This window comes from Misgurnus anguillicaudatus, chromosome 21, assembly GCF_027580225.2.
Source record: "Misgurnus anguillicaudatus chromosome 21, ASM2758022v2, whole genome shotgun sequence".
Lineage (NCBI taxonomy): Eukaryota > Metazoa > Chordata > Actinopteri > Cypriniformes > Cobitidae > Misgurnus > Misgurnus anguillicaudatus.
Window position 1 is genome coordinate 53,974,648 of NC_073357.2, and position 26,853 is coordinate 54,001,500.

A 26,853-nucleotide genomic window follows, 5' to 3' on the forward strand; every position below is an offset into this window, starting at 1 on the left:
CAGATGTTCAGCCAGTCCAACACCTGCTACGAACACAAGTCAGCTGGGATCATCCAGCCCAAAATCATGTCCCAACTGCTCTTGAAACTTTCAATCCCATCAGCTTCCCTCCATCCCAAACTGACTTGGTTTTGAGATGATGTCATGTCTCAGCGCAAAGGCGCACGCTACATGGTTCTTATCATTCTTAAGTTCTCTCATTTACGCAGGTGAGAACGTTTTACTGTAAACATTGCAGATCTCTAAATGTGTCATCTTACCCTTGGAAGAAAAATAAGATTTGTTGTTGACACGTTTGTCCTTTGTTCGCTCTGAATCACGCTGTGTATCAAATTATACAAGCTGAAAAGTATTTGTTTACAGATTATGTACTTTTGATATTCGACGTGGAACCATTTTAGTCTACGGAGGTCTGAAGAGAAAATGAATTATTGACCCAAAGCATTCTTTTACAGTAACATCTTGATCTCTTGGAGAACAGTGGTTTCCTCTCGTGAATACAATGTACTTTGCGCCTCAGCACGAAAAACAAACACCAGTGGAACTAATTTTTGTTTAGACCCAAATTGTCAAATCATTACATAAGTGGCCCTTTTGTTTCCACGAATCCATTTTCTTTCCTGCGATTATAATTCTTAAGTAAATACGTGTCCGTATTTTCAAGAGCCACTCGTGTACGAATCAAAAAACATGTTGAAAGTAGAGTTCAAAGATTTATTTCAAACAAAAGCAAATCTTTAAAAAATAAGTAAAAATAGTAAACAAACCGAAAACATTAGTGGCACCACAAAGTACAGTGACATCTTTTAAAGGTTCAATAATAGACAACTTTTAAATTTTGTGTTTTGCTCATTTAAACTTTACAGAAACACTTACTTAAAAAAAACAAACGACCCTATAAAGCCCTCGGAGAGAAGGTTGAAATATAGTGTTCCCTTCATATAAAGCAACACGGCTTATAAACACAGCCATCTAACACATGACGTGCTTTGCTCGGTCCGTCCATTATCACGAGTATAAATATGAGTGTTTTTATTTCAAGTTAGACTAAAAGATTAGAAAAACGTATTCAAAGGGCGAGTATAACAATTGTAACAGATATTTACACGAAACAATCTCCATTCACACATCGGTTACTCTTGCAATGCTTTAAAATAATAATAATAATAATTTACATAACAACAACAGAGTTATAACATTCATACTGACGTAAAGTTTTCGTAAATATAGAAAAAATACTTGACGCTCTCAGCGTTTTATATGTAGTTAAAACGTTATGCCTAGTTGTAGTTTGTCCTGTATGGTGTGCATATCATTAAGTGCAAATCATTTGCCTTTTAAACGCTGTGCATCGCTGTAATATATATTTGATATATACCGCTTTGGTGGTTCTTACATATACATTATACATTTCAGCAGCAGCAGCGTTTTATTGTGTTTTCAGAACGCACCTCTTGTCAAGCCCCGAGTTTTAAAAATTAGTGCTATTGCTTTTTCTCAGTTGCATTTAGGATTTGTTCGACCTCGAAGTAGCGCAAAGCATCGCTTCCACTCATTAACCCTGAGCTCAGGATCTCAGCCGAGATTCCACTTATCGACTATCAGAGGTCTACTGGATTACAACAGGCACTGAAGGCTTTACTATGAATATAGTAATTGCACAGTAAGTCTCTCTTTGGCGAGAGAGATAGAGAGACGAGGAAAAGGCCTTCATGCATCTGAGATGCAGCTCTGGATCTTATCAATCCACTGCTGAGCGTTTGGAGCATCTGCTGCGCAGAAGTTATACACCCGTTTAGTGGTCTTCAACTGCGGGGACAAACACAGGTAGAGGAGTTTAATAAATCTGTATCTTTTATTGTGTTAACTTTAATGCCTACTATGTGACCTTGGACCACAAAACCAGTCGTAAGGGTAAATTTATACGTCATCTAAAAGCTTAAAAAATACGTTTTCCATTAATGTTTGTTTTGTCAGGATAGAGTCCAATTGTAAAAAATATATAAGGGTGATTCTCACGAAACCATTGAAACACCACGGCACTAATGATTTTAGCTTTAAAATGTGTAATATAGTAACATTAAAAAGCATCACAATTAACATAATACTGTGTTCTACCTTGCACAATGTGTGCTTTCAACATAAGAATTTATAATTGTAAATTTTATCTCATTTTCTGCTGAAATTCTCATTACCGCAATGTGTCCGGCTGTGTTTGAACATGCGTTATGTTGTAATTTAATCAAATTAACACAAAAATATTAAGAAAAAATAAATAAATGGATGTTTTGCTAGACTACTTTAGATGACAGAAAAAATATTTACTGAATATTCATGTATAATAATAATGAAGAAAAATTAGGACAATTATGTGTCCATGCCTGATGTTCTCATCCTCCGCAACAATTTTTGAGAACAGTTTAAGCACACATACAGAATTTTAATAAAGTTTGATTTTGAGTGACCAAGCACATGGACCAGTTACTTCAAGATGGCTACCAGGTAAGATCATTTTTTTACAGTTAATTTGAAATATTGTCTTGTCAGAATGCTTACACGACATTTTGATTATCATTACCGCAACATATGCTTATTAAATGTTAATTTAATGAATAGAAGCATAATACTTTGATTTTAAATGCATGTGCAGAATCTCCAAATTATGTTCTTTCAGGTTTGTCATGTCATTTTGAAAATATGTCAGTGTTGATGTTTTCTGACTGTTGCGGTAATGAGATTTTTTAGGACTAATTTTTTAAATTATGTTACAAAAAGTGTTAAATGATAAGTAAAAGTTTTTAAATTAATCTTCCCATTTACTCCAGACTTTGTTTTTCAATGTCTGGTGGGAAAAAAAAGTGCATTTAAGCAATTTTTACATTGTCATGCTTGACATTTTTAAAACCAAGTTTTCGTGAGAATCACCCATAAAGAAAATCGCATTTAAAGTTTAACTCTTTCGTGGTCAGCGGTTTTTTTTTTTTTGAAGTTGCCAGCCAGTGCCAGCATTTTTCATAATTTTTCAAAGTTTAATGTCTTACAGAAAATGTTCTTCTTTAAATATATAGATATACAATATATCAAATGAAAGAACAGACCCTCTCAAAAATGAATAGGTTTCTTTAAAAACACCAAATTCTGAGCAAAAATCTGAGATAATTTCTCTTTTAATAGAGATCTGATTCAGTGTGATCATCAAAACATACACAGAGTTCTTACTCTTTCACGTGAGGCATTACGTCCGGGTTGCATAAGCTGCAGAAGAGCCACCTGGTGGATAATAGCGGTATTGCGGAAAGCCGGAAATGCTCGTCATTGGCAGGGAAGCGTTTTCTCATAATTGACGTGTTAACTTGTCAATGGCGTTGAAAGAGTTAAATGAAGTCCTTTTAACACATATTAATAATGAAAATGTTTGTTTTAGTGTTTTTTACTAGCTTACCGCTGTAATGATGCTGTTGACTGAATGGGGAAAGTTGTAAGCTTTTACAAGCCAAACTTGACAGGAAAATTCCCTAGGAACAGGTAGCAACCAGACTGTAAAAAATATAGACATAGTACCTGTGGCGTCACCCATAGGTTTGTGAAGAACTTTTTGAAGCTAATAGTTGGCGGAGCCATCTGTCGCTCATCACTCGTGGTTAAACGAAATTGGGTAAAGAGGTGGGTGAAGCTGAGGTGGCTGGTTGCTGAAACCACGCCCCCCTAGCTTGATAGTAGTGACAGCAGTGGCAGTCCACCCGTCACTCAAGAGGTCACGCCCTTAATTATGACTTTAAGGCTTAATATAATTTAAACAAATGAGTTTAAAAAAAATTGCCCCCTCACAGTTGTCATGAAGAGCAAAATTAGCTATACAGACCAAAAACACTTTTTGTACCAGGCTCTAAACATTTATTTATGCTGTAAAGTTGGGCATTTTAACTCTTTCCCTGCCACTGACGAGTCAACTCGTCAATCAAGAGAAAACGCTTCCCTGCAAATGACGAGTCTTTCTGCTATTATCCACCAGATGGCGCTCCTACCCAACCCATACAACCCGGAAGCAACCCCCCACGCCAAACAGTTCAAACTCAGTGTATGTTTTGAGGATCGCTCTTAATCGGATTTCTATCAGAAATCTGACAAAAACGCAATTATCTGCGCTTTTTGCTCAAGGTAGGATTAAACTTTTTTTTAAGCTGAGGGTCTGTTCTTTCATTTGATATATAGTATGTTTATATATTTAAAGAAAAAATTTTTTTGGAAGACATTAAACTTTTGTAAAAATCATAAAAAATGCTGGAGCTGGCTGGCAACTTTTTAAAAACGCTGTCGGTGAATAATTTAACAGGGGGGTCTATGGAAATTGACTCCCTTTGGAGCTAGTCTCTAGATGAATTGCAGTCACCTCCGTGTTGGATTCATAAGAGAGATCGTAAGGTTGCCCCACGGTACCATCGCGATTTACGGTATGAAATTTACAAAATATCTTCATGTAACATGACCTTTACATAATATACGAATGATTATGGCATTAAATAAAAATCAACCATTTTGACCCATGCAATGTATTTTTGCCCTTTTCTTCAAATATACCTGTGCGACTTACGACGGGGTTTTGTGGTCCAGGGTCACATACAGTATTAATGTAAAGCTCCGTAACTAAATGCTGATTAGACAGTATTTTACCCATGTTAAAGTTCATGATATAGTAACAGCTGATAAATTGTTGACCTAGCTCTGTGTATCACAACAATTAACCTAAGTTTACATGTCAGTATGGGTAATATATCAATATACCATGGAGACATTAATTTTTTTTTATTTGTGCAAATGTCGCTTCTATGGCTCCATAATATACAAATATATGAAAAATAATGTAGAAAATAGAGTATCAATATTTCTCTGATATTTGTGGATTAAAAGCACAACAGGATGTAAATGCTGACCATGTGGATACACAACTGGAGCGCAGTTTCAGAATAAAGTATTACTGTCGAACGATCATTTATTGTATAAAACTGTGCTTTGATATAACATAAAAACTCTTTAAAATGTTAAATAGTTTGTGAATATTAGTATCTTTCTTGAACTATACCAGTGGTTCTCAAACTTTTCGTTGCCTCCCTAAAGAAAATTTATGACATGAAACAATCTTCACTTTAGAATTAAACAAAACATATTTTTGTAGTGCTGTTGGTTTGTAGCTATATTTTTCTGAGGTTTAATTACAAAAAAATTTATGACTTATTAACGTATTTTATAAAATGCATAAAAATGGGCACCCCATTTTGAGAACCACTGCCCTAGCAAACATAAATATTTGTAACTGGAGACACATTGGGCCCACCTGCATGTATTACCAGGTTAACACCACCCTTTAACTATGACTATAGACCATTTTAAAAGATGTAAACAACACTAGTCCAAAAACACTTCCTGTTTCAGTTTGAGACTGTTTTTTTTTTTTATTTCACATATATCATTATCTTTAAGATGTTTGTTTAACTTTTTGATTCAGTTCTATGTGTTCTGTCGGTTGTATTTTATCCCAACGTATATATAGTGTTAAAAATGGTCTATATGCATACACTATACAGCGTAACCTCACATACTTCATTGCTTAATTTACGTGTGAAGTACTTACATCGAAGAAAGCCTTTTCACTGATGTGTTTAGGGGCTCCTATAGTTGGCGTTGCAATCAAAACAGACTCCACCTCAGCCAGGTCTATAAAGCCGCGACAGCTGGTGTCCTCATCCGTCTCATAATATCTCAGCTAGAGGAAGTCATTTCGAAGATGTAAATAATGCTGAGTGGACAAATCAATAAATAAAACACACACTAAATCAATGACCCAGCTGATGTTTTGTTATGTCCAAAACAAACCATCGAGCTTTCCATGCTTTAAGTAACGCCCCTCGCTTGTACAGGATTCCCTCAAATGATCTGTACAATAGAAAAAGAAGCATAATCAGTCTACAGGGCTGAAGTATGGCCCATTTTTTACCGGTCCGCGATACTGTAGGCGCACTGTCAGGTTTTTGAAACCTTGCATACAAGACTATAGACGGTTTCAGCAGTAACAACATAAACACGCGGCTTTCGTGGTCAACACGTAACTTCCGGTAAATTTCGCTAAGAATAAATAACAACAAAGTACTTTAAACGTAGTTTATTTATATAACAAGCAAAATAAACAAAATAGATTACATAGGAAACAAAAACATTTGTTATTTTCAACAAGGTATTTGTTCAAGAGTACAGCTTAGCAACTAGTCAGACCATTAAAAAAACTGAAGCCGGAAGTAAAGTATCGCGTCACCGCACGTGCGTCTGATGAAACCGTCTGTACCCAGGGCTTTAGCCTCAAGCGGCACTTTAACGGATCATTCGTATATTAAATAACCCCGCCCCTAAAGGAAACAAATAAAACAAAGATTGCCGGTCGGTGGCTTTCTGATATTAAGAAAAAGTTTGTCATTGTTACCTATTGTCTTCATTCTTTGGAGTAAACTGATTGTAAAGCGTGGCTGCCCTGCGGTTAACTCCGTTGACTGTAGCTGGACTACTGTCCTCTCCTAGGGTGCCATCCGGCAGATGTAACATGGATCGTCGGTGATAAGCCTGAAGGTTTGGTGTAAGGACCAGGCCAGAGATGGACAGCGACTGTTTACGCAGCTATGAGATGAGACACAGTGACAGATGATCTTACTCAGTCAATATTAAAGATATCAAGGTTATATTATCACAGAATGTTCTTGACATTATGTAGAAAACATTAAATCACAAAAGTGTATTGAAAATAAGAAATTGGAGGTACGCAGATTGCCCTCCTGCTTGAGATCTTCCTGTATGCTGTCAATCACTTTCTCCAGAGTGATGTGCCAGGGCTCTGTCGGCAGTCCAAGTTCACCCTCCAGCCTTTCAATGTCCTGCAATCACACCAATTCATTTAAACATCTTCTCTCTTTCCAATATCCAAAAGTTGATCAGTGTTGTACCTCTTATAAAGAGGTGATTCTTGTTCATGTAACTCAATAGGTAAAGCATTGTGTTAGCAGCACAATGGTCATTGGGTTTGATCCCCTGAGAAAACACACACTGATAATAATGTACAGACTGTAATGCATTGTGGGTCGCTTAGGATAAAAGCATCGGCCAAATTCAAAAACGTAAATGTAATGAGCCACCTCCCAAACTATAGAAAATATGGACGTAGTGTCTGTGACGTCACCCTTAGGGCGCAGTCACACCAAAAGCGCTTTAAACGCTTGCAAACGCAAGGCGCGACGCACTGCCTTTTTTAAAAAAAGAGCAGTGCAGCGCGGCTTTTCATATTGCTAAGCAACCACCGAGTCAGCTGTCTTGTCAATCAAATATTGAAGCGTGAGCGCTCTTTTGCTGTTAACTGTCATATTAGCAGAAACTTTAAAAAGAGGACGCTTGCTCTGACCTTGTTTGAGGGTGAGAGGTGCACAAACACGCAGGAGAGAGTGAGCGAGTGGAGTCCGGTTCTTCAAAGCAACTGTAAACTTCCCTCACCACAACGTAAGGCCCGCCTCTCCCCACATTCGATTGGACAACCGCAAGGCGCTCGGCGCGCATAAACAGCGCGCAAATGCGCCCTGCCCATAGAATATCATTCAAAAAAGGCGCCTGCAACTGCCATAAACGCTTTTGGTGTGACTGGCCCCTTAGGTTTGTGAAGAGCTTTTTTTAAACCCAATATTAGGCAGTGCCTGCAGTCGCCATCTTGGCAGCGCATCACATGCGGATAACCGAAAATGGGTAAAGAGGCGGGACGTGGGTGAAGCTGAGGTGGCTGGTTGCTGCAACATTGCCAGCCTTGCTCGACTCTAGTGACAGCAGTGGCTGTTCAACCATCACTCAAGTGGCCACGCCCTTAATTATGCAGAACTTTGAGGCTGAATATAATTTAAATGGATAATTTTAAAAAAATCACCCCCCTCACAGTTGTCATGAAGGGCAAAATTAGCTATACAGGTACATTGTACCAGGCTGTAAACATCTTTTTTCTGCTCTAAAGTTGGGCATTTTAAAGGATTAGTCCATTTTCTTAAAAGAAAAATCCAGATAATTTACTCACCACCATGTCATCCAAAATGTTGATGTCTTTCTTTGTTCAGTCGAGAAGAAATTATGTTTTTTGAGGAAAACATTGCAGGATTTTTCTAATTTTAATGGACTTTAATAGAGCCCAACATTTAATACTTAACTCAACACTTAACAGTTTTTTTCAAAAGAGTTTCAAAGGACTATAAACGATCCCAAATGAGGCATAAGGGTCTTATCTAGCAAATCGATTGTCATTTTTGACAAGAAAAATAACAAATATGTACTTTTAAACCACAACTTTTCGTCTAGGTCCGGTCCAGCGCGACCTAACATAAATGCATAGTGACGTAGGGAGGTCACGTGTTACATATTTAAAACGCACATTTGCGGACCATTGTAAACAATAAACTGCCACAAAGACATTAATTAGTATCATTCCACATACAACAACGTCGGAACGGTCCTCTTTCAACCACTTGTAAACACTGGGGCGGAGTTTCGCGTTTGTCCTCTGTGACCTCTTGACGTCATGACGTATTGCGTGAGGTCGTGCTGGCGCATCACGACCGGATCTACATGACGAGAAGTTGTGCTTTAAAAGTGTATATTTTTTATTTTTCTTGTCAAAAATCACAATCGTTTTGCTAGATAAGACCCTTATGCCTCGTTTGGGATTGTTTATAGTCCTTTGAAAAACTGTTAAGTGTTGAGTTAAGTATTAAATGTTGGGCTCTATTAAAGTCCATTAAAATTAGAAAAATCCTGCAATGTTTTCCTCAAAAAACATAATTTCTTCTCGACTGAACAAAGAAAGACATCAACATTTTGGATGACATGGTGGTGAGTAAATTATCTGGATTTTTCTTTTAAGAAAATTGACTAATCCTTTAACATGGAGGTATATGGGAATTGACTCCATTTTGGATCCAGCCTGTAGCGGCCAGTCAATAAATTGCAGTTTAAATCACTTCCGTATTGGCTTCATCAGAGAGATTGGAAGGTATGCCCCTCGGTGATGACCTTGCCTTAGGTTTAAACGCTGTCTACAGTAAGAAAAGACTTACAGCCAGGAGTTTGGTGATAGCATCGGGCTGAGCGCGGCTCACGCTGCTATAACACGGCCAGACGATTCTTCTCTTGGTTGTGGCGATGGTATCTGGCTCTTCTGTGGTCTGCGTGCGTGTGGCGAGCATACACCAGTCATAAGACGGACCCGTGGACAGCGTCTCCCCTGTGTAAAACTCCCATGTCGACAAATTGGGGATCGAGATCAAAGGTTTTAACACCGGCTGTGAAAACAGAAACCATCATTTATTACATATTTCAGTTTTAACTTGTAGCTATATTTGGAGTTATTTTAGTAAATTTCCTCGCTCTTCCAAGCTTTATAATGGTAGAAAAAATTGATTAGGTAAAAACTTCTGACTTTAAAGCGTAACTAAACCCCTGGTTAGAGCCTGACTCCACCCACTGGCAATATTTGAAAAATGCAAGAAAAGTGGGCAGATCCCAACAGAGATAGGGGGGACGAACTAAGTATGTGGTGAGATCGTAACAAGGGCGTGGTAAGCTTGAACCTGCTTACGTCACGAGTCATTTTTGGACCCTACATCCAATAGGAAAATTCAACTGCAGTAGCCACCGTTTAACCTGAAGATGGCAGCACTCAGACGTTTTTACACCATATATTGTAGTATTGAAACACTTTATATCCAAATGTCAAAAAACTTACTAAAATCAATGAACAGCACTAATAAACCATCATTCTTACAGATCAGTAACTAAAAAAAGTTGGATTAGGGTTTAGTTACTCTTTAAACCCCCAAAAAATCCATACAGCTCCGAGGTGTTTATAAAGGTCTGCTTGCTGGTAATCGATGCAATTTTGTAATAAAAATATCCATATTTCCAACTTTATGAACTGTAATAACTAGCTTCCGGTAATGACGTCGTCTTAGACTTAGTGTAGGTTGCCATAGGTACATTGACGTGAATCGTGTAAGTCCAAGATGCCGTCGTTAAAGAGCACCTATTGTCCGATGCACGTTTTTAAATTTGCTTGGTGTGTAAGTGTGTAGTAGTACATGTTAACGATATGCAAAAGGTACAAACCCCAAAGTAAACGATGATGCAAGTTATTGTCTCCAACATAAATCTCTTTTCTTGGACTACAACAAACACATGGATTGTAGGCAACCGTTTACTTCCTGGGATTGGTGATGTAGAAACCATCGACATTATCATAAGTCCTCCCGCTTCGGACTAAGCCTGTAAGTTAACTCCTGTCAGCACTGCATTGTGACCGAATTTTTCAAACATGGTAAAGAGCGTCACATTTCCAGCTGATGTCATGTTCAGGCCAATCACACAGAGCTCCAGTGAAATCGGGACTTCAAAAATGTATGGTATGTGGAAAACGTTTTTTTTTTACCATAAACCACGCAAAAACATTGTATTATACCAAATACGCAAAATAACCTTGTTTTTAAGCAATGAAAATGGTGCACTTTAATAGAAGCTAGTTATTATAGTTTATACACTTACCTATAGGATTATTAGGAACACCATACTAATAATGTGTTTGACCCCCTTTCGCATTCAGAACTGCCTTAATTCTACGTGGCATTGATTCAACAATGTGCTGAAAGCATTCTTTAGAAATGTTGGCCCATATTGATAGAATAGCATCTTGCAGTTGATGGAGATTTGTGGGATGCACATCCAGTGCACGAAGCTCCCGTTCCACCACATCCCAAAGATGCTCTATTGGGTTGAGATCTGGTGACTGTGGGGGCCATTTTAGTACAGTGAACTCATTGTCATGTTCAAGAAACCAATTTGAAATGATCTGAGCTTTGTGACATGGTGTATTATCCTGCTGGAAGTAGCCATCAGAGGATGGGTACATGGTGGTCATAAAGGGATGGACATGGTCAGAAACAATGCTCAGGTAGGCCGTGGCATTTAAACTATGCCCAATTGGCACTAAGGTGCCTAAAGTGTGCCAAGAAAACATCCCCCACACCATTACACCACCACCACCAGCCTTCACAGTGGTAAGAAAGCATGATGGATCCATGTTCTCATTCTGTTTACGCCAAATTCTGACTCTACCATCTGAATGTCTCAACAGAAATCGAGACTCATCAGACCAGGCAATATTTTTCCAGTCTTCAACTGTCCAATTTTGGTGAGCTTGTGCAAATTGTAGTCTCTTTTTCCTATTTGTAGTGGAGATGAGTGGTACCCGGTGGGGTCTTCTGCTGTTGTAGCCCATCCGCCTCAAGGTTGTGCGTGTTGTGGCTTCACAAATGCTTTGCTGCATACTTCGGTTGTAACCTCATAGTTATTTCAGTCAAAGTTACTCTTCTATCAGCTTGAATCAGTCGGCCCATTCTCCTCTGACCTCTAGCATCAACAAGGCATTTTCGCCCACAGTACTGCCGCATACATGATGTTTTCCCTTTTCACACCATTCTTTGTAAACCCTAGAAATGGTTGTGCGTGAAAATCCCAGTAACTGAGCAGATTGTGAAATACTCAGACCGGCCCGTCTGGCACCAACAACCATGCCACGCTCAAAATTGCTTAAATCACCTTTCTTTCAGGAGATTGTCTTGACCAGGACCACACCCCTAAATGCATTGAAACAACTGCCATGTGATGGTTGATTAAATAATTGCATTAATCAGAAATTGAACAGGTGTTCATAATAATTCTTTAGGTGAGTGTAAAGTTTAAAATATTGATATTTTTCGTACAAAATCACACCAATTACCCTCCGAAGATCTTTATTAACCTCATTGGAGCTGTGTGGATTACCTTTGTGAAGGATGACTGTACTTTTTTGGGCTTCAAAGTAAGAATTGTTCCCTGTTTTCTCCTATTATAAGCTTGGAAAATCAAGGACATTTACTAAAATAACTCCAAATGTGTTCATCTGAAATATGATGGACTTTGTTTCTTGATTGAGGGTGAGTACATCATGTGGTAATTTTGATATTTGGCTGGAGTATCGCTTTAAAACACTACATAACATTTTACATTTACTAAATAGATCTTAATGGGAGAACCTTCACTTCATTTGGCCAATTAATGCATTTTTGTTTGATGCCTAATTTAATTTTTCAAAAAATATTTTCAATTCAAGCAATATCTAGAGGACCCCCACAAAAAAACACCACAAACCCCCATGTCATAGATTGATAAAACACATACCCAAAATACACCACTTTGTATAAAAACATAAATGACAATTATTTCCAATGTTGATGATATCTCATTCAAGACTCAACAATGTGAGAGATTACAACGTTCGGCCCTCTGTCTAATGTGCAGGGTTGTAAACAGGAACAGGTCATTAATGCTCTCTCTTTTTTTTAAACTACATCAGATGTTTTTCGGTTGCAATGTGGCTCACATTAGACTGATTCATCCTTATTGGAGGATGGCTGTGAATCTCCTCGTTAAAATACAAGACTTTCCTCCTTTAACTCACAGTTTAAACACTACATGTCCGGAGAGCTGTAAACATCAACTTGACTTCACTTGCACAAGGATCATCATGCCTCAACATAAAAGCGCACATACAAGGAGACACTTTTATTAGGACCGCGGGCGTGAACCAAACCCCGCTGATCCTCACTTTGTTATTACAGACCTTGCCAACCTGACGCTGATGCAATGAGACAGATTTATAAGGTTTTGCAATTGTGGGTATGCCTCGCTGTCAGTGTGAGCTGGGGAATTACATCAACATATTTGAGGCTGGCAGTCAACGTCACCTCCCAACAAAGTGCATTGGGGTAAAGGTCATTACGGTTACCTCACCACACACCCAGACAAACTCTTTACCTCCGACTCTGAAGGGCTGTACAGGTAGTTGAAGAAGAGAGGGCTTCTGCGGTGCATTCGGTTGATAAACTCCCAGATGCAGATTCCTTTCCTGGACTGTTTTTCACTTTTATCCTCGAACAATGTGCCTTTAGTGAGGAGACACAAAGACGCAATTGTTAATGGGAAGGTGCCAACGGTAACATGATCAGGTGTGAACCGATATGACTAGCAGAACAGAAGTACTTTTTAGAGTTATCAAGGTTGTCACGGGTTACAATAGGTAACACAGTATGTTGTAGCTCAAATGGTAGAGCATGGCGCAAGCAACAGCCAAGCTGTAGGTTCGAATCCCAGGAAACACATTAGGTCTGCATAATATATAGAAATGATTGAAAATGGTTTGCAATAACTGAATGATTTTACAAATTGTAATACTGCCTGTAGGTGCATGAGTGCATACGTGTGCTTTGACGTGTGGAAGAATGCGAAATGTGTGTTGGTAACGTAGTTTTTATTTAAATGGGTAATGTGATGCGATTTCACGTTTTCCTTGTCTTTAAAAGCTGTTGGTGCATATAGAAGATCCGTAAAGTCACAAAGATTAAAGTATACATATATACACAGCGGGGAAAATAAGTATATGACACATCAGCCTTTTTATCAGTAAGGGGATTTCTAGGTGGGCTATTGACACACAATTTCCACCAGATGTAGCCATCAAGCCAAATATTGAATTCATACAAAGAAATCAGAACATTTAAGTATACAAGTTGAGTCATAATAAATAAAGTGAAATAGCACAGGGAATAAGTATTGAACGCACTTTATTAAAAGCCTTTGTTGGTGATTACAGCTTCTAAACACCTCTTGTATGGAGAGACCAGTCGTCTGCATTGCTCAGGAGTGATTCTGGCCCATTCTTCCACACAAATGGTCTTTAAATCACACTTTTTTTAGGCAGTCATCGTTTGAAGGTTAATTTGACTCTACCCCTCCAACTAAGAGAGAATTGGGACATCCCAAAACCCTTTAAGTGAACGCGCTAAACGGAGTGGTAGGGGAAAGTTTGTGTAAGGGGTAGAAATGGTATTGGGCTTTTAATTCTTGGTGTAATATTGTTGCCGCCGCCGGCATGTCATGGAGACGCTGTGCTTTGGGAGCTGATTTTCAAATATGGTAAGCGGCGTAACATTTCGTTACAAGCTTGAGGTATTCGGCCAATCGCAATGTATAGCTGGCCTTTTTAGAACAATAAGCTTTGTAAAAATCGATGAGTTTAGAAAGGCAGGGCATAGAGGAGCAACAATTATGTACAGTATGTGTAAAATAAAGTTTTTTTTTTACCTTAAACCTAACATAACCTGCATAAAGACATCGCATTACACCAAATAATTATCTTTTTAGAAACGTCATATGACCCCTTTAAGTTTGACTTAATTTACAGACGAGAGGAAAGTATGGGGCCGACAGTGAATTTATGCTTAAAACAAGCAAAAAAATCTGCCAATGGGGTGAGAAAAAAATAAAATCACACACTTAATTCAAGACTAAATTTAAGAAAATTTTCCTTTTATTGCTTGTTTTAAGCATTCATTCATTTAAATTGTATATTTTTGTCTATAAACTGGACTTATATTTTTAGGTCATTTTGCTTATCAAGAAAATACATATTGATTTAAGTATTTTCAGATATTTGTACTGAAAACAAGACCAAAATACTAAGAAAGTCATTTTTGGCAGTGTAAACTCTTGTAAAAGCATCTGCCGACTGTAAAACATTCATAAATTGGTGGCCATTTAAGTGTCTGCTGTAATACTTTATTTGAAAAACATTTGTGTCAATAAAAAATAAAATATTGTATTGTGGAAAAACATGTCATCATGATAAGTTGCTCATACACACCATGCTCCAGTCGCTCGTAGTCCGAGTCCAGCAGGAAGTTCTTGAAGCGGTTGGAGGCGTAGTGATATGCCAGAAACTTCAGATAGTATTGATTAAACTCAAACTCGAGAGGGTTCTGGTTATGAATCTGGAACGAGAATCAGATCGGTCACATCACTTGCCTTATCTCACAGCAACACCGAATCAACAATCTGCGCTGAACAATGAAATGATTTATTAAAGGCCCAGAAAATAATCTAAATACCCAAAATAACAACAAGGAGGGACACAATGTGATAACGTGCAGCCAAGCAGGACCTGAATAGAAAAGCCTGCAAAGTTCTCACACTCTTGGCCACCTGGACTTCCTTGCGAAAACAACAGCTGCCTCCAAGATGAGACGCTTCTATTTTCAGACGCTTTCGCTGTATTTCGGAGGTCTGATCTCCTCAGCTGGCTCGTTCTACAGCTCGATTTCATTACACATGCTTAGAAACAATGTGTTTTTGTAAGCGCATGAGGATGCATATCTCTAGTGGGGTAAAAACAACTTCCATTCTAATGCAGGACGGCACGACCTCGACCGCTTTCAAAAATTGCACGAAAGATGCTGGCCGCAGGTCGAAACGCCATCTGTGTACGATCATTTCAAAGAGAACTGTAGGTCAGATAAAGGGGCTGAATAAGAAACTTGCCCACCATGGAGATTGCAAAAAAGCATGTGCATGCATTCTGACAGCTGAGTCTTTCTCTTCCTCCTCCTCAGCTGGCTAGATGCTACAGGAATGCTGTGAGCTCATGGACAAAACATGGTGGGAACAAGAGAGGGGTGTGTGTGTAAGAGATGGAGCAATTGGTTGTTATTAAGGAGACACTTCATCCAGAATGTTCATCTCTGAACCAATCTAAGGTGAAAATGCCCTGCTCAATGGCAGAATGGAGATGAAGCACATGCTTCACCCCTTAGAGCTACCATGATAGCCCAAATATTGAATAAATATTAGTGGGGTTGCAAGTTCAAAGATCTTCCCCCAAGGTTGCTCCCAGGTCACTGTGCGTATAATACATCACTTTGGATAAAAGCGTTTACTTGCCTGGTGGACACAATCCAGAAACTGTAGGAAGATGGGGGTGAATCCGCTGCCCTGGCTGCTGGGGGTCAGGTTGCTGCGTTGGCTGAATTTGTGGCCGAAGGAGAGCCACTCTTTCTCCACGAGCACCTGAAATCCCTCCAGGGTCCTGTAGAACGGATCACTGAGCAGCTGGACGAGAGAGACCACCTAAAGCAAAGATGAAAGAGAAAGAATAACAAGTTAAATTAAAATATGCCAGGTATTAACTGGCTTTGATCGAACCACAGCATTATGCGGTTGTTTGAATGATAATTTGGTAAAAATGGTAAATGCCAATATTACAGCATGTCAATAACGCTGGTTCTCACATGTCTCAAAACAAAACATGCAAAACCTGTCATAAGGGAATTTTTTTTTAATTGAGATTTATACATCGTCTGAAAACTGATAAGTAAGCTTTCTATTGATGTATGGTTTGTTACGATAGGACAATATTTGGTTGCGATACAATTATTTGAAAATCTGGATATATATTGAGAAAATCGCATTTAAAGTTCTCCAAATGAAGTCCTTATCAAAAATACCTTTTTAGTAGAAAATTTACAAAATATCTTCATGGAACATGATCTTTATATCCTTATGATTTTTTAGTTAATAATTAAAAGATCATTTTGATTGATACAATGTATTGTTGGCTCTTCTTGCTACAAATATATTTGTGCTACTGTAGACTGGTTTCGTGGTCCAGGTCACAGAGTTTTGATGTTGTCATTGTGCCGCCATTATATCAATTGCAAAAAAAGCTGAAAATAAGAATTATTTCCCCTCACAAACATATTGGTTCTCTTCAAAGACACTTCAATGATGGAGATAATTGATGCTTTTTGGAGATTCAACCTGTTGGCTCCCATATAAGAAGATAACATAAAAGCATTGTAAAATAACTATCCCAACCAAGGCATAAGGATCTTATCTAGCGAAAAGATAATCCGCCCTAAAAAAGATTAAAGAGCAACTATTGTCCATTTCTTTGGGTGTGTAAGTGTCTATCAGTACATGTTAACGATATACAAAAGGTATATACCCCAAAATACACGATGATGCGAGTTATTGTCTCCACCGTAAATCTCTTTTCTTGGACTACAACAAGCACATGGATTGTAGGCAACAATTTACTTCCTGGGATTGGTGATGTATAGAAGACCGACATTATCATAATTCCTCTCGCTTCAGACTCACAGCCTATCTTTCAAACATGCGCGTCACATTTTCGCTAACGTCAGAGGTATTCAGGCCAATCACAATGTACAGGTTAGCTGGCCAATCAGAGGCAGTTTTGTACAAAATCAATGCGTTTTAGGAAGGCAGGAAATCTGGGGCTACAAAAATGTACGGTATGTGGAAAATAATGTGTTTTTAACCATAAACCACGCAAACAAATTGTATTATACCAAATACACAGAATAACATAGTTTTTTTGTACTTTTAAACCTTACGTTTTACATAAACACATTGAAAGGTCACGTGTTATATGAAGGGGTTTGTTAACCGATGACTGTTTGACCGATAGTTGACCGTATCAATGTTAACCGGTCAAAGTTGTCGGTTAAAAAAGTGATCTCTAAATTAGGCTACAGTATTATAGACAGTGGACTAAATCTACTACAGTTAATCTCCTTTCAAGATCTTTTTGTGTGAAGTTAACAAATCTCACTTACACTCAATTTTTCATAACTCGCCTGTTTGTACTTAATAAACCAATAAAAAACATTTGGCGCAAGGTCACTGCGTTTGGTTTCGCACCCTCACAAGGTTTGCGAAAAGTAAATGCTAAGACTTTTTTTTTGTAAATTCCTTTATTCGAATAGTAAATAAAATACAGGAATAAAATAATTATAATTAAAGTCTCCTGATTGTGTTCCAAATTATTAAAGGATAATTTCGGTATTTAACACTTTGAGTCTCATTTCTGGTTTGTTTTGGATGAACTACAGTGATGGACACTGAAATTTTGACAATGGGTCGTGTCTTGAGTTTTTGACTCGTTTAGAAGCGTCTCTTGACTGCTTCAGAATGGAAGTCAAGGGTCATGCACAAACATGTCATTAAAACAACACTTAACGTTCATTTTCAAAACTGTGCTACTCACCGAGTGATTCGTGGTGTTCGTTGATGATTAAAAACAAGTTGTGTAGCGAAATACAGTTTCTGTCGTGTTTTATTTGGCATTTTGTAAAATTCCATTGACTTCTCTTGGAAGACTCATTGCTCGCTGATATATCAATCCGCCGCCGGGAAACAGAAAAGGGTCTGTTTACATGTGGTTTAGTTTTTTCGCTCGGTTTCTCTCAGAAGAAATTTTTCCCATATTTGTAGGGCTGGACCAGAATATTCGAATATTCGTTCCATGGGTTGACATTCGATTTTCAGTTTTGAGATTCGAATATATATATATATATATATATATATAAATATTTTACAGCGTTAATGCAGAGCTTTTGCCAAGCAGGAAGTGCGCTTCACGCTCCCGCTCTATAGGTGGCGCAGAGAGACCAACATCCATAGCCAACAGCCACCAAACGCACACCAGTGGAAGATCGCCTCAAACGGAAAACGCGCTTCCTGCTTTGGCATTCACGCTAATAATGTTGTAAATAACGTTCAGTTTCTTGCAAAAACTGATTGATTTGTTTCACAAGACGTCAATATGTCACACGGAGTTATGGGGGATTACTTTTGTATTGGATATATATGCTTTAGCTCTTAAAGTGTGCGGATCGGTTGACTTGCATGACGAAGCACTGGGGTTTCTGCAAAATATCTTCTTTATTGTTCCGCTGACAAAAAAAAAACATATTGGATGGTGTAAGTGTTATAAATAAACTTGATTTTGAAAGTATGCTACCGTTTTATTACAGTTTGTTGGACTACGTTCATTCATGCTTCAGACTCGAATATTGAGCGGAAGTATATACGCGGTTGTGAGGTATCTGAAAAAATAGTTCCACTATAGCAAATAACACGGATTGAAATCATACATTGCGCCAATATATTTGTTTTTAATCATCAACGAACACCAGGAACCACTCGGTGAGTAGTACAGTTTTGAAAATGAATGTTAAGTGTTGTTTTAATGACATGTTTGTGCATGGTCATTGACTTCCATTCTGAAGCAGTCAAGAGACGCTTCTAAATGAGTCGAAAAGTCAAGACACGACCTATTGTCAAAACTTTTGTTTCCATCACTGTAGTTCATCCAAAACAAACCAGAAATGAGACTCAAAGTGTTAAATACCGGAATTATCCTTTAACATTTACATCTTTTAGGCTAACAGTAAAGTGCAGATTAAGCGGCTCGAAATGGCTGTTATTTCAAATAGCGTAGCATATTTTAAACCAATAGGCTTATTGGTTAACCGGTTTCAACCGGCTAATGAGGCTCGGTGGCCGGTCAAGAAATGTTTAGTTTTCGCCATCTCTAGTTATATGTGAAACGCACATCTGAACGGTCCTCTTTCTCCACACTTCTAAACAGTGGAGCGGTAATTTCACATATGTCATGCGTGCCCTTTCGATGTAATTACGTAATAGGTAAGGTCACGCTTGAGCATCACAAGGCTAGTGCAAGAAGAGAAGTTGTGGTTTATAAGTACATATTTTTTATGTTTTTGGCTAAAATTTCAATAGTTTTGCTAGATAAGACCCTGGAAAGTGAAATATTCCTTTAAGCAACATCAGAGGGTTCACTACACCTCCAAAGATTGAAAGCTTGTTCTTGTGACAGATCACAAATGTGTTCTCCCCTACAAAGCCAGACATATGGAGCCTATTTAGGCAAAGTACGGCAGATCAGGTCTACAGAGAGAATGGCAGGATGATCAAGAGGCAGAAAATGTGATATAGAGACAATCAATACCCAACACGTGTTCGATTTTGGCTCTGATCACAGAACAGCTCGACTTTACAAGCCTAGTTGACACACAGCACAATTCTGTTACTAATGATGATCTGCTGATCGAACGGATATGGAAAATATGAGCTATGAAGGCAAAAATGTAACAATTATGTTCTTCTGCAACACATGGGGATCATTTAAAATAAACGTTAAAGGTGAAATGCGTACAGTATTTACTTCTATCTCAGTTTAATGTCTGGCCAGAAATATAAATAGGGCCTACACAGTGTCTAAACAGTGTGACAGGTTCAAACAAGTTCTCAACTAATGGGTCTGGATGGGCAACTTCCTGCAGCTTAATTGGTATAAGAAAAGGTCATGGGTTCGAAGCCCAACTAACACACATACAGACTTTGTATAAAAAGCTTCTCCAAATGCATACATGTAAATGTTATAATTCTCAATATTGTTGGTTGCCTAAACTACATGTGATAAATATTTAAAGGGGACATATCATGAAAATTTGTCTTTTTCCGAGCTTAAGTGCTATAATTGGGTCCCCAGTGCTTTTATCAACCTAGAAAATGTAAAAAAGATCAACCCATTAACTTAGTTTTAGTAAACCATTCTCTGCAAACATGTGAAAAAATAGGTCATTGAAATTTGGCTCTCTTGTGATGTCAGAAGGGGATAATACCGCCCCTTAATCTGCACTATCCAACCACGCCACTGCCATTTAGAACAGAGATCAACTCATTTGCATTTAAAAAGACGAACCCAAAAATGGCACATTTTGCACACACTTACAAAGTGGCAATTTTAACATGCTATAATAAATTATCTATATGGTATTTTGAGCTAAAACTTCACTTATGTACTCTGGGGACACCAAAGATTTATTTTATCTTAAAAAAGTCTTGTGAAATGTCCCCTTTAAATGAGAGCAGATGAAGGGGAAATGAATACGAATAGCTAAAGGAGCTGAACTGTTGTGTGTTTGAGATAACACTTACCTGAGTGGTGATGTCCCAACCATCCTCAAGACTAACCAGTACGGATGATCCGCTGTCTAACAACTCCACCACAACCAGAGCCAACTGTAGGAGCTTGTGTATCTGTTAAACACACACACACACACACAGGCATAAACATACACATATATACACACAGTACAAAGTACAAAACACATCCAGTTTAGCTGTTATTGTAATGTTAACTGCTGACTAGGAGCTCTGAAGTGTTTTGGCAGAGATCCCTCAAGATAATATTGTTCTAGTGTACGAGAGACGGCGTTTCATAGGGGCAAAGGGGCTCGTGGGTGCATGGCTTTTAAGTGTAGTAAGCAACTTTAGTTTTGCTTTAACTTTTCCCATCTTTGTCTCGTTTAATTTCCCAGGGTACTGCAGCTTGGGGAAATGTTAGACAGGGTCAAAGTCACAGAGGCCAAAGCGCTTCTGGCTTTCTCACATTGCTGCCAGTGGCATATACCGTAAGCAGCTCTGAGCTACGATAAGCGGATAACGCATAGGTATTGTGTGTTCAGAGGTCACGGCGACTAAATACAAACATATTTTTCTTGTTGAGAAATTTTGACACCAGTCCATCTTCCAATCGTTGCTGTATAGTCCAGATAGAGCACACTTTCTAAAGGGCACCTCAACTATAAACACATGGCGTAATAGACTTGGCAATACGATTGTAAAATTAAAAACAGTACAAATGTCATAGTTTTAAATAAATCTTTTCACTTGAAGGCTATTATTTAGTTTACATTACAATACTTTATGTCAAATGGATGCAATTAGGGATGCATAATGATTTATCGCGATGAATCTATAGCAGAATAAAAGTTTTTGATTACATCATATATGTGTGTGTACTGTTTATAATAACTATGTATATATAAATATGCACACATGCATGCATAATTTTAAGAAAATATATATATTTATATATTAAAGGGGCAATAAGTAGGATTTACCCCATCTAGTGGTGAAATTGTATTTTGCATTCAAACGAACAGTGCTCTCTAGCGCCTCCCCTTTCCAAATGCGTGTTGCAACTACGATAGCTGTTATGTAATCGCTGATCTCCTTGTCTGTTGCAGCTAGTTGAAGTGTTCTGAATGAAAACATATTGTGGAAACGCGTTGGTAGTCCCTCTCTGCTATTATAGTTTATCAATACGGCGGAACGATATGGATGCCTCCTTGGACTTACCCGTCCAATGTAAGTAAAGAGAAGAAATTCTAAGCTTACAAAGAAAAGTCAGATCACTGGCAGAGAAGATTTGACACCAACGAGGACATATTTATGAATAAAGACTTTGATTTTGATTAATAAAACACTTAAAATACAGTCCCTTTAAGTATTTAAATGATTAATCGCGATTAATCATTATGCATCCCTAGTTGCAATCAAAACCAGTTCTATTAAGTATACAGCGAGGTAAACAAGTCTTCAATCAGTAAATAACTGATGTGAAACAGAAGATGAGAGTTATAAATGCCCACAAACAGTAGGTGGCGATATGAACCGGATAATAACATAAACGATGAATAACATACAAATGATCAAATATAAAGACTGAGAGGTAAGAAGGTTACATTTTCAAATCAACTATAGGAGATACCATAGTATTTATTATAGTAAACTGTAGTAATATTTTGTGACAACCATTACATATCATAGACCCAAAATGCACTACGCACAAAATATAATGGCAGCCTCCACAGCTTAAAATGAGTATTACATGTTGGGATTTTTTATTAAAAACATTTAATGTGTTTGGATTTTTTTATGGATTTTAGTAGTAGAAGGCAAATATGTAAGCAATACTGTAACTGACAACGGGATGTTGAATTATTAGAAAATAATGCACACCCAAGGTGGTAATGCATTGCAGGTGTGCATTATTTTCAATTATACGATTGGCCTGTTAAATGCTTTATTCTGATTGGTTGAGAGATGTTTCATGGGTATGCATTAGTTGTTGATAAACGCACACCTAACTTGTCAAATGTCTTGAAATATCCACCAGAGCAATATTTGTGGTAACCGTGGTATAAGAGGAATAACTGACTCCGTTCCTTTGAATTATGTAAGGAATAATTAAAGACGTGCCATTGAATTATAAGAAAATAATGCATACCCAAGGTGGTAATGCGGCACGACGGGAAGCGGAGTGCAGTTACACTGTGCTTGTGCATTATTTTTTAAATAATTCAATGGACCGGAGTCAATTTTTCCACTTATACCACGGTTACCACAAATATTGCTCTGGTGCCTATTTTTAAGACATTTGACAGGTTAGGTGTGCGATTATCAAAAAAATAATCAACACCCATGGAACATCTCTCAGCAAATCAGAATAAAGCATTCAACAGCCCTGTGGTATAAATGAAACTATAAAACGGCTTGTTCTGGTTCTTCATTCTTCATTAAAACATGTTCTAAGCCATGATAAAATACCCCGGTAACCCAACGATTCAGACCGCATTACATAAGTATCACTGCGCCACTGTTGCTGCGTACTGATTAATGAAAATAAACACCAGAGTCTTTAATCATATTTTTTATTTTTCTACAATTGCACAATTAATGGCGATATCCAGAAAAATGTCAATAAATATTGTGGAGTCATCTCGTCAATAAAGAGAAAACGTTCTCTGAGGGGTTTCTACATCAAATTCATATTTCCGCTATCCACTGGGTGGCGATCTTACCCAACTTAAACACTGACGCATTCACTCAACACTAAAAACATCGTATAGTACTGTTCATGGTTCTGAATCGGATCTCCTTAAAAAGGTATTCACAAAAATGAAATTATCTCCGCTTTTACCTGAAATTTGAGAGGTGGTAGAGAACAAATGAAGGTAGGATGAAAAGTTTTTTGTTGTTGTTGTTTGAAAGCGGATGGTCTGTTCTTTCATTTGATATATTTTATGTTTATTTAAAGAAGATCATTTTTTTTGGAAGCCATTAACTCTTTCACCACCAGCGTTTTTAAAAAAAGTTGCCAGCCAGCGCCAGCGTTTTTCATGATTTTCACAAAAGTTAATGCCTTCCAGAAAATGTTCTTCTTCAAATATATAAACATACAATATACCAAATGAAAGAACAGACCCTCTGCTTTCAAACAAAACAAAAAAAAACGTTTCATCCTACCTTCAGTAGTTCTTTTGTAATCAGCTTTTGAATATGGGTAGGTTTCTGCAAAAACACCACATTTTGAGCAAATTCAGAGCGATCTTTAAAACAGACACGGACATGCAGCAGCTTGCCATAGGGCAATACTTCCGGTGCCACCTAGTGGATAATAGTGGTATTGCGGAAAGACGGAAATACTCGTCATTGGCGGGGAAGCGTTTTCTTTTGATTGACGAGATATCTCGTCAATGGCGGGGAAAGAGTTAAACTAAAACTGGGTGGCATGCTTCCAAGCATATTTGATCATCACTTCAACAGTTGCACGATATAAATGTTAATGTATAAATTAGATGAATGTTGATTTATAAAAATAAACACCACAGTCTTTAATCATATTTTCATTGTGTCTTTGCTTCGTCTGTGTTGGTTGGGAACTACGCTCTGTTTCAGCCACAATTGATTCTGAGGAACTACTTTGTTTGGCGGAAGAGTAATATTTGTACTAATATAATTACAACTTATTTGTGTTTTATTTTGTGAAATCCTGCTAACGTTATGCATAATGAAGTAACCGTTTTAGAAAAGCAATAACCCCGCAGGGGGTTTTAGGCACTCCACTTCGCCCCTTGGCTGTTATAAAATGCACTGGTAACCCACTGCTTCTTGGGGCTTATTGCTTTAATAATGCACACCCACGGTTAGGTTCACTACCTAGAAGTGTTCATTATTTTCGAATAATTCAATGGCCCGTCATCAATTATTCCTTACATAATTCGAAATATTTTAAGACATTTTACAGGTTAGATGTGCGTTTTAGAGAAAAATAATGCATACCGATAAAACATTTCTCAGCCAATCAGAATAAAGCATTAAACAGGCCCGTGGTATAAAGAGTATTAAAGCATACAAGTCTTTATAGCGAGGTAACCTTTAAAAACAGTGGCTTTATAATTGGTTTTAAAAAAAAATCAAACAAGTCGAGTCCCTCTTGATGATGACGTTTAACAAAATATTTCAAAACACTGCTATGATTACCACTCTTATCTCATCAAATAAGTGAAAAAAAAACTGCATAAAAAACTTGTTCCTGATTAATTTTTATGTTAATCTGCATGATTATAACTTAGTGGCGCACTCACCAATTTATAAAAAACTGAAGCCAAAACGTTATTTATTAATTTTAAACTCTGTGTATGTTTAAATAATAATTTTGAATCTGATCTCTTACAAAATTCCTTCACAAAAATGCAATTATTTCAGCTGTTTGCTAAAATTTTTTTTTAAAGAAAAATACCAATATTTAAGATATATTTGTTTGTTTATATATTTTTAGAAGAACATTTTCCTAGAAGGCATTTTGTGAAAATCACAAAAAATCCTGACGGGCAACTTTTCAAAAAATTGCTTGCGGAGAATAAGTTAATAACCCTGAATTTATTATGCACACACAGATGGAAAGTAAATGTGAAGTGCAATGCATGTAGTGGAATGTCAATGAAAAGGTGAAGGATTTGTGTAGTGATATCTGACCTGCACCATCCATTCACTCTCCTCAAGTGCTTTCAGAAACGAATCCTCTGTGTCCGAGGGCATCGAGCTGGGTGCACACGTCCTCAGAAGTTTCTTGAATGAGCTTTTCACCTGTTTCATATCCGCAAACTCTATTGGGACCAGTTCACAATTCAGTGCCAAGTCCAGTTTGACCCCCTGTCATGGGAAAGCATTTAATATAAACGTTGTATTTAGGTACCAGTATAAAAGTTCTGCTAGTCTCCCATCCAGAGTCATAAATGTGTGGTTCATAAAAGCATTTCTCTTATTCTATCCAAAACCATAATAACAGAGCAACTGTCTTACTAATACGACTTAAAATAAACTTCAACATTACAAGCTGAAACAAGAAGTCCAAACACAGTTTATACAGTGGGTGAGCGCAGCCAAGTAACTGATTTATTCCAACGACTCATTTTTATTTTTACGTTACTTATTAAGAAGTGTATCATTAATAAGATGAAAAGCAGAATAGTTCCTGCAAATGTCCAAATGTAAAGACAATTTCGGCAAAGCAAACAAATTATGTCTATATCTCATGGCTTTTAGGAACGGCTGTTATCTATGCACATGTTTATCATGCACTAGGGAGAACACTGTCCAAGTATGTCAGGGTGAAATAGTAAATCTCTATGAAAAAAGCATTTTAAAAATGAACACTTAAAGCAGTGGTCCACAAAAGTTTTGGCGTGTATGGTGCATTCCTTCGCGGGCCCCCCCAAAGATAATTCATGACATAAAACAACCTCTAACATAGAATTTGAATTAAACAAAACTTATTAAATGATACAATGTGGTGCTGTTGGTTAGCGGTTTCATTACACAGAATTTATGACAAATTAATGTATTTTAACTGGGGCCCCCCCTGGAACCATCTTAGGCCCCCTCCAGTTTTAAAACCACTGACTTAAAGTAACCATATATCATGTTTTACCCTGAGGTGGGACTTCTCGCCAAAGATGTAGAGAGCTGCTTGATGCTTCAGAAGTTGGTTCTGGAGGTTCTCAATGACTGTAGGGGGCGCCAGATCCTTGCCGGCCAATCGCGCGCCCACTTCGGGAGCAGCGGTGTGCTGGCTGAATCTGCTGCTGGAGCGCAGGCTGGCCCACACACCTTTCAGAGAGAGGAAATAAATTAGAGGCATGTGAGCACAGGTTAGGCAGAAGTACAAAACAAACTGTTATAATAAACATCTACTTCCAGACAGATTCTGTTCCGATTATGGGGGAAATCTGCTAAATCGATTTAAATTGTGGTAATAGTAAAATTGTGTCCAGTAACCAGTACATCATGCCGAGCATGCAATGTGTTGTGGGTTTAAGAAACACCTATCTGATAGCTGTGATACCTTTTTATAAAATGATCTGCCAAATGCATAAATATAAATGTAAAATGTAAGGCTGA

General features: G+C 37.8%; 1 protein-coding gene across 4 annotated transcripts in view; it reads right to left on the bottom strand.

Annotated features, from left to right (window-relative positions):
- Nucleotides 1-700: 700 nt before the first annotated feature.
- The window catches only part of sbf2 (SET binding factor 2), a 183,138-nt gene continuing 156,985 nt past the window's right edge, over nt 701-26,853 (bottom strand). For all 4 annotated transcript variants that reach the window (XM_073859387.1, XM_073859388.1, XM_073859386.1 and 1 more), the window contains 12 exons: nt 26,384-26,562; nt 25,429-25,605; nt 20,761-20,862; nt 15,874-16,059; nt 14,801-14,927; nt 12,916-13,043; nt 9,126-9,350; nt 6,803-6,917; nt 6,473-6,656; nt 5,841-5,931; nt 5,630-5,758; nt 701-1,809 (listed from right to left, as the gene is read on the bottom strand). In XM_073859387.1, the coding sequence (XP_073715488.1) occupies nt 1,711-1,809; nt 5,630-5,758; nt 5,841-5,931; nt 6,473-6,656; nt 6,803-6,917; nt 9,126-9,350; nt 12,916-13,043; nt 14,801-14,927; nt 15,874-16,059; nt 20,761-20,862; nt 25,429-25,605; nt 26,384-26,562 (1,742 nt within the window). In that variant the 3' untranslated portion in view covers nt 701-1,710. The remainder of the gene's footprint in view (nt 1,810-5,629; nt 5,759-5,840; nt 5,932-6,472; nt 6,657-6,802; nt 6,918-9,125; nt 9,351-12,915; nt 13,044-14,800; nt 14,928-15,873; nt 16,060-20,760; nt 20,863-25,428; nt 25,606-26,383; nt 26,563-26,853) is intronic.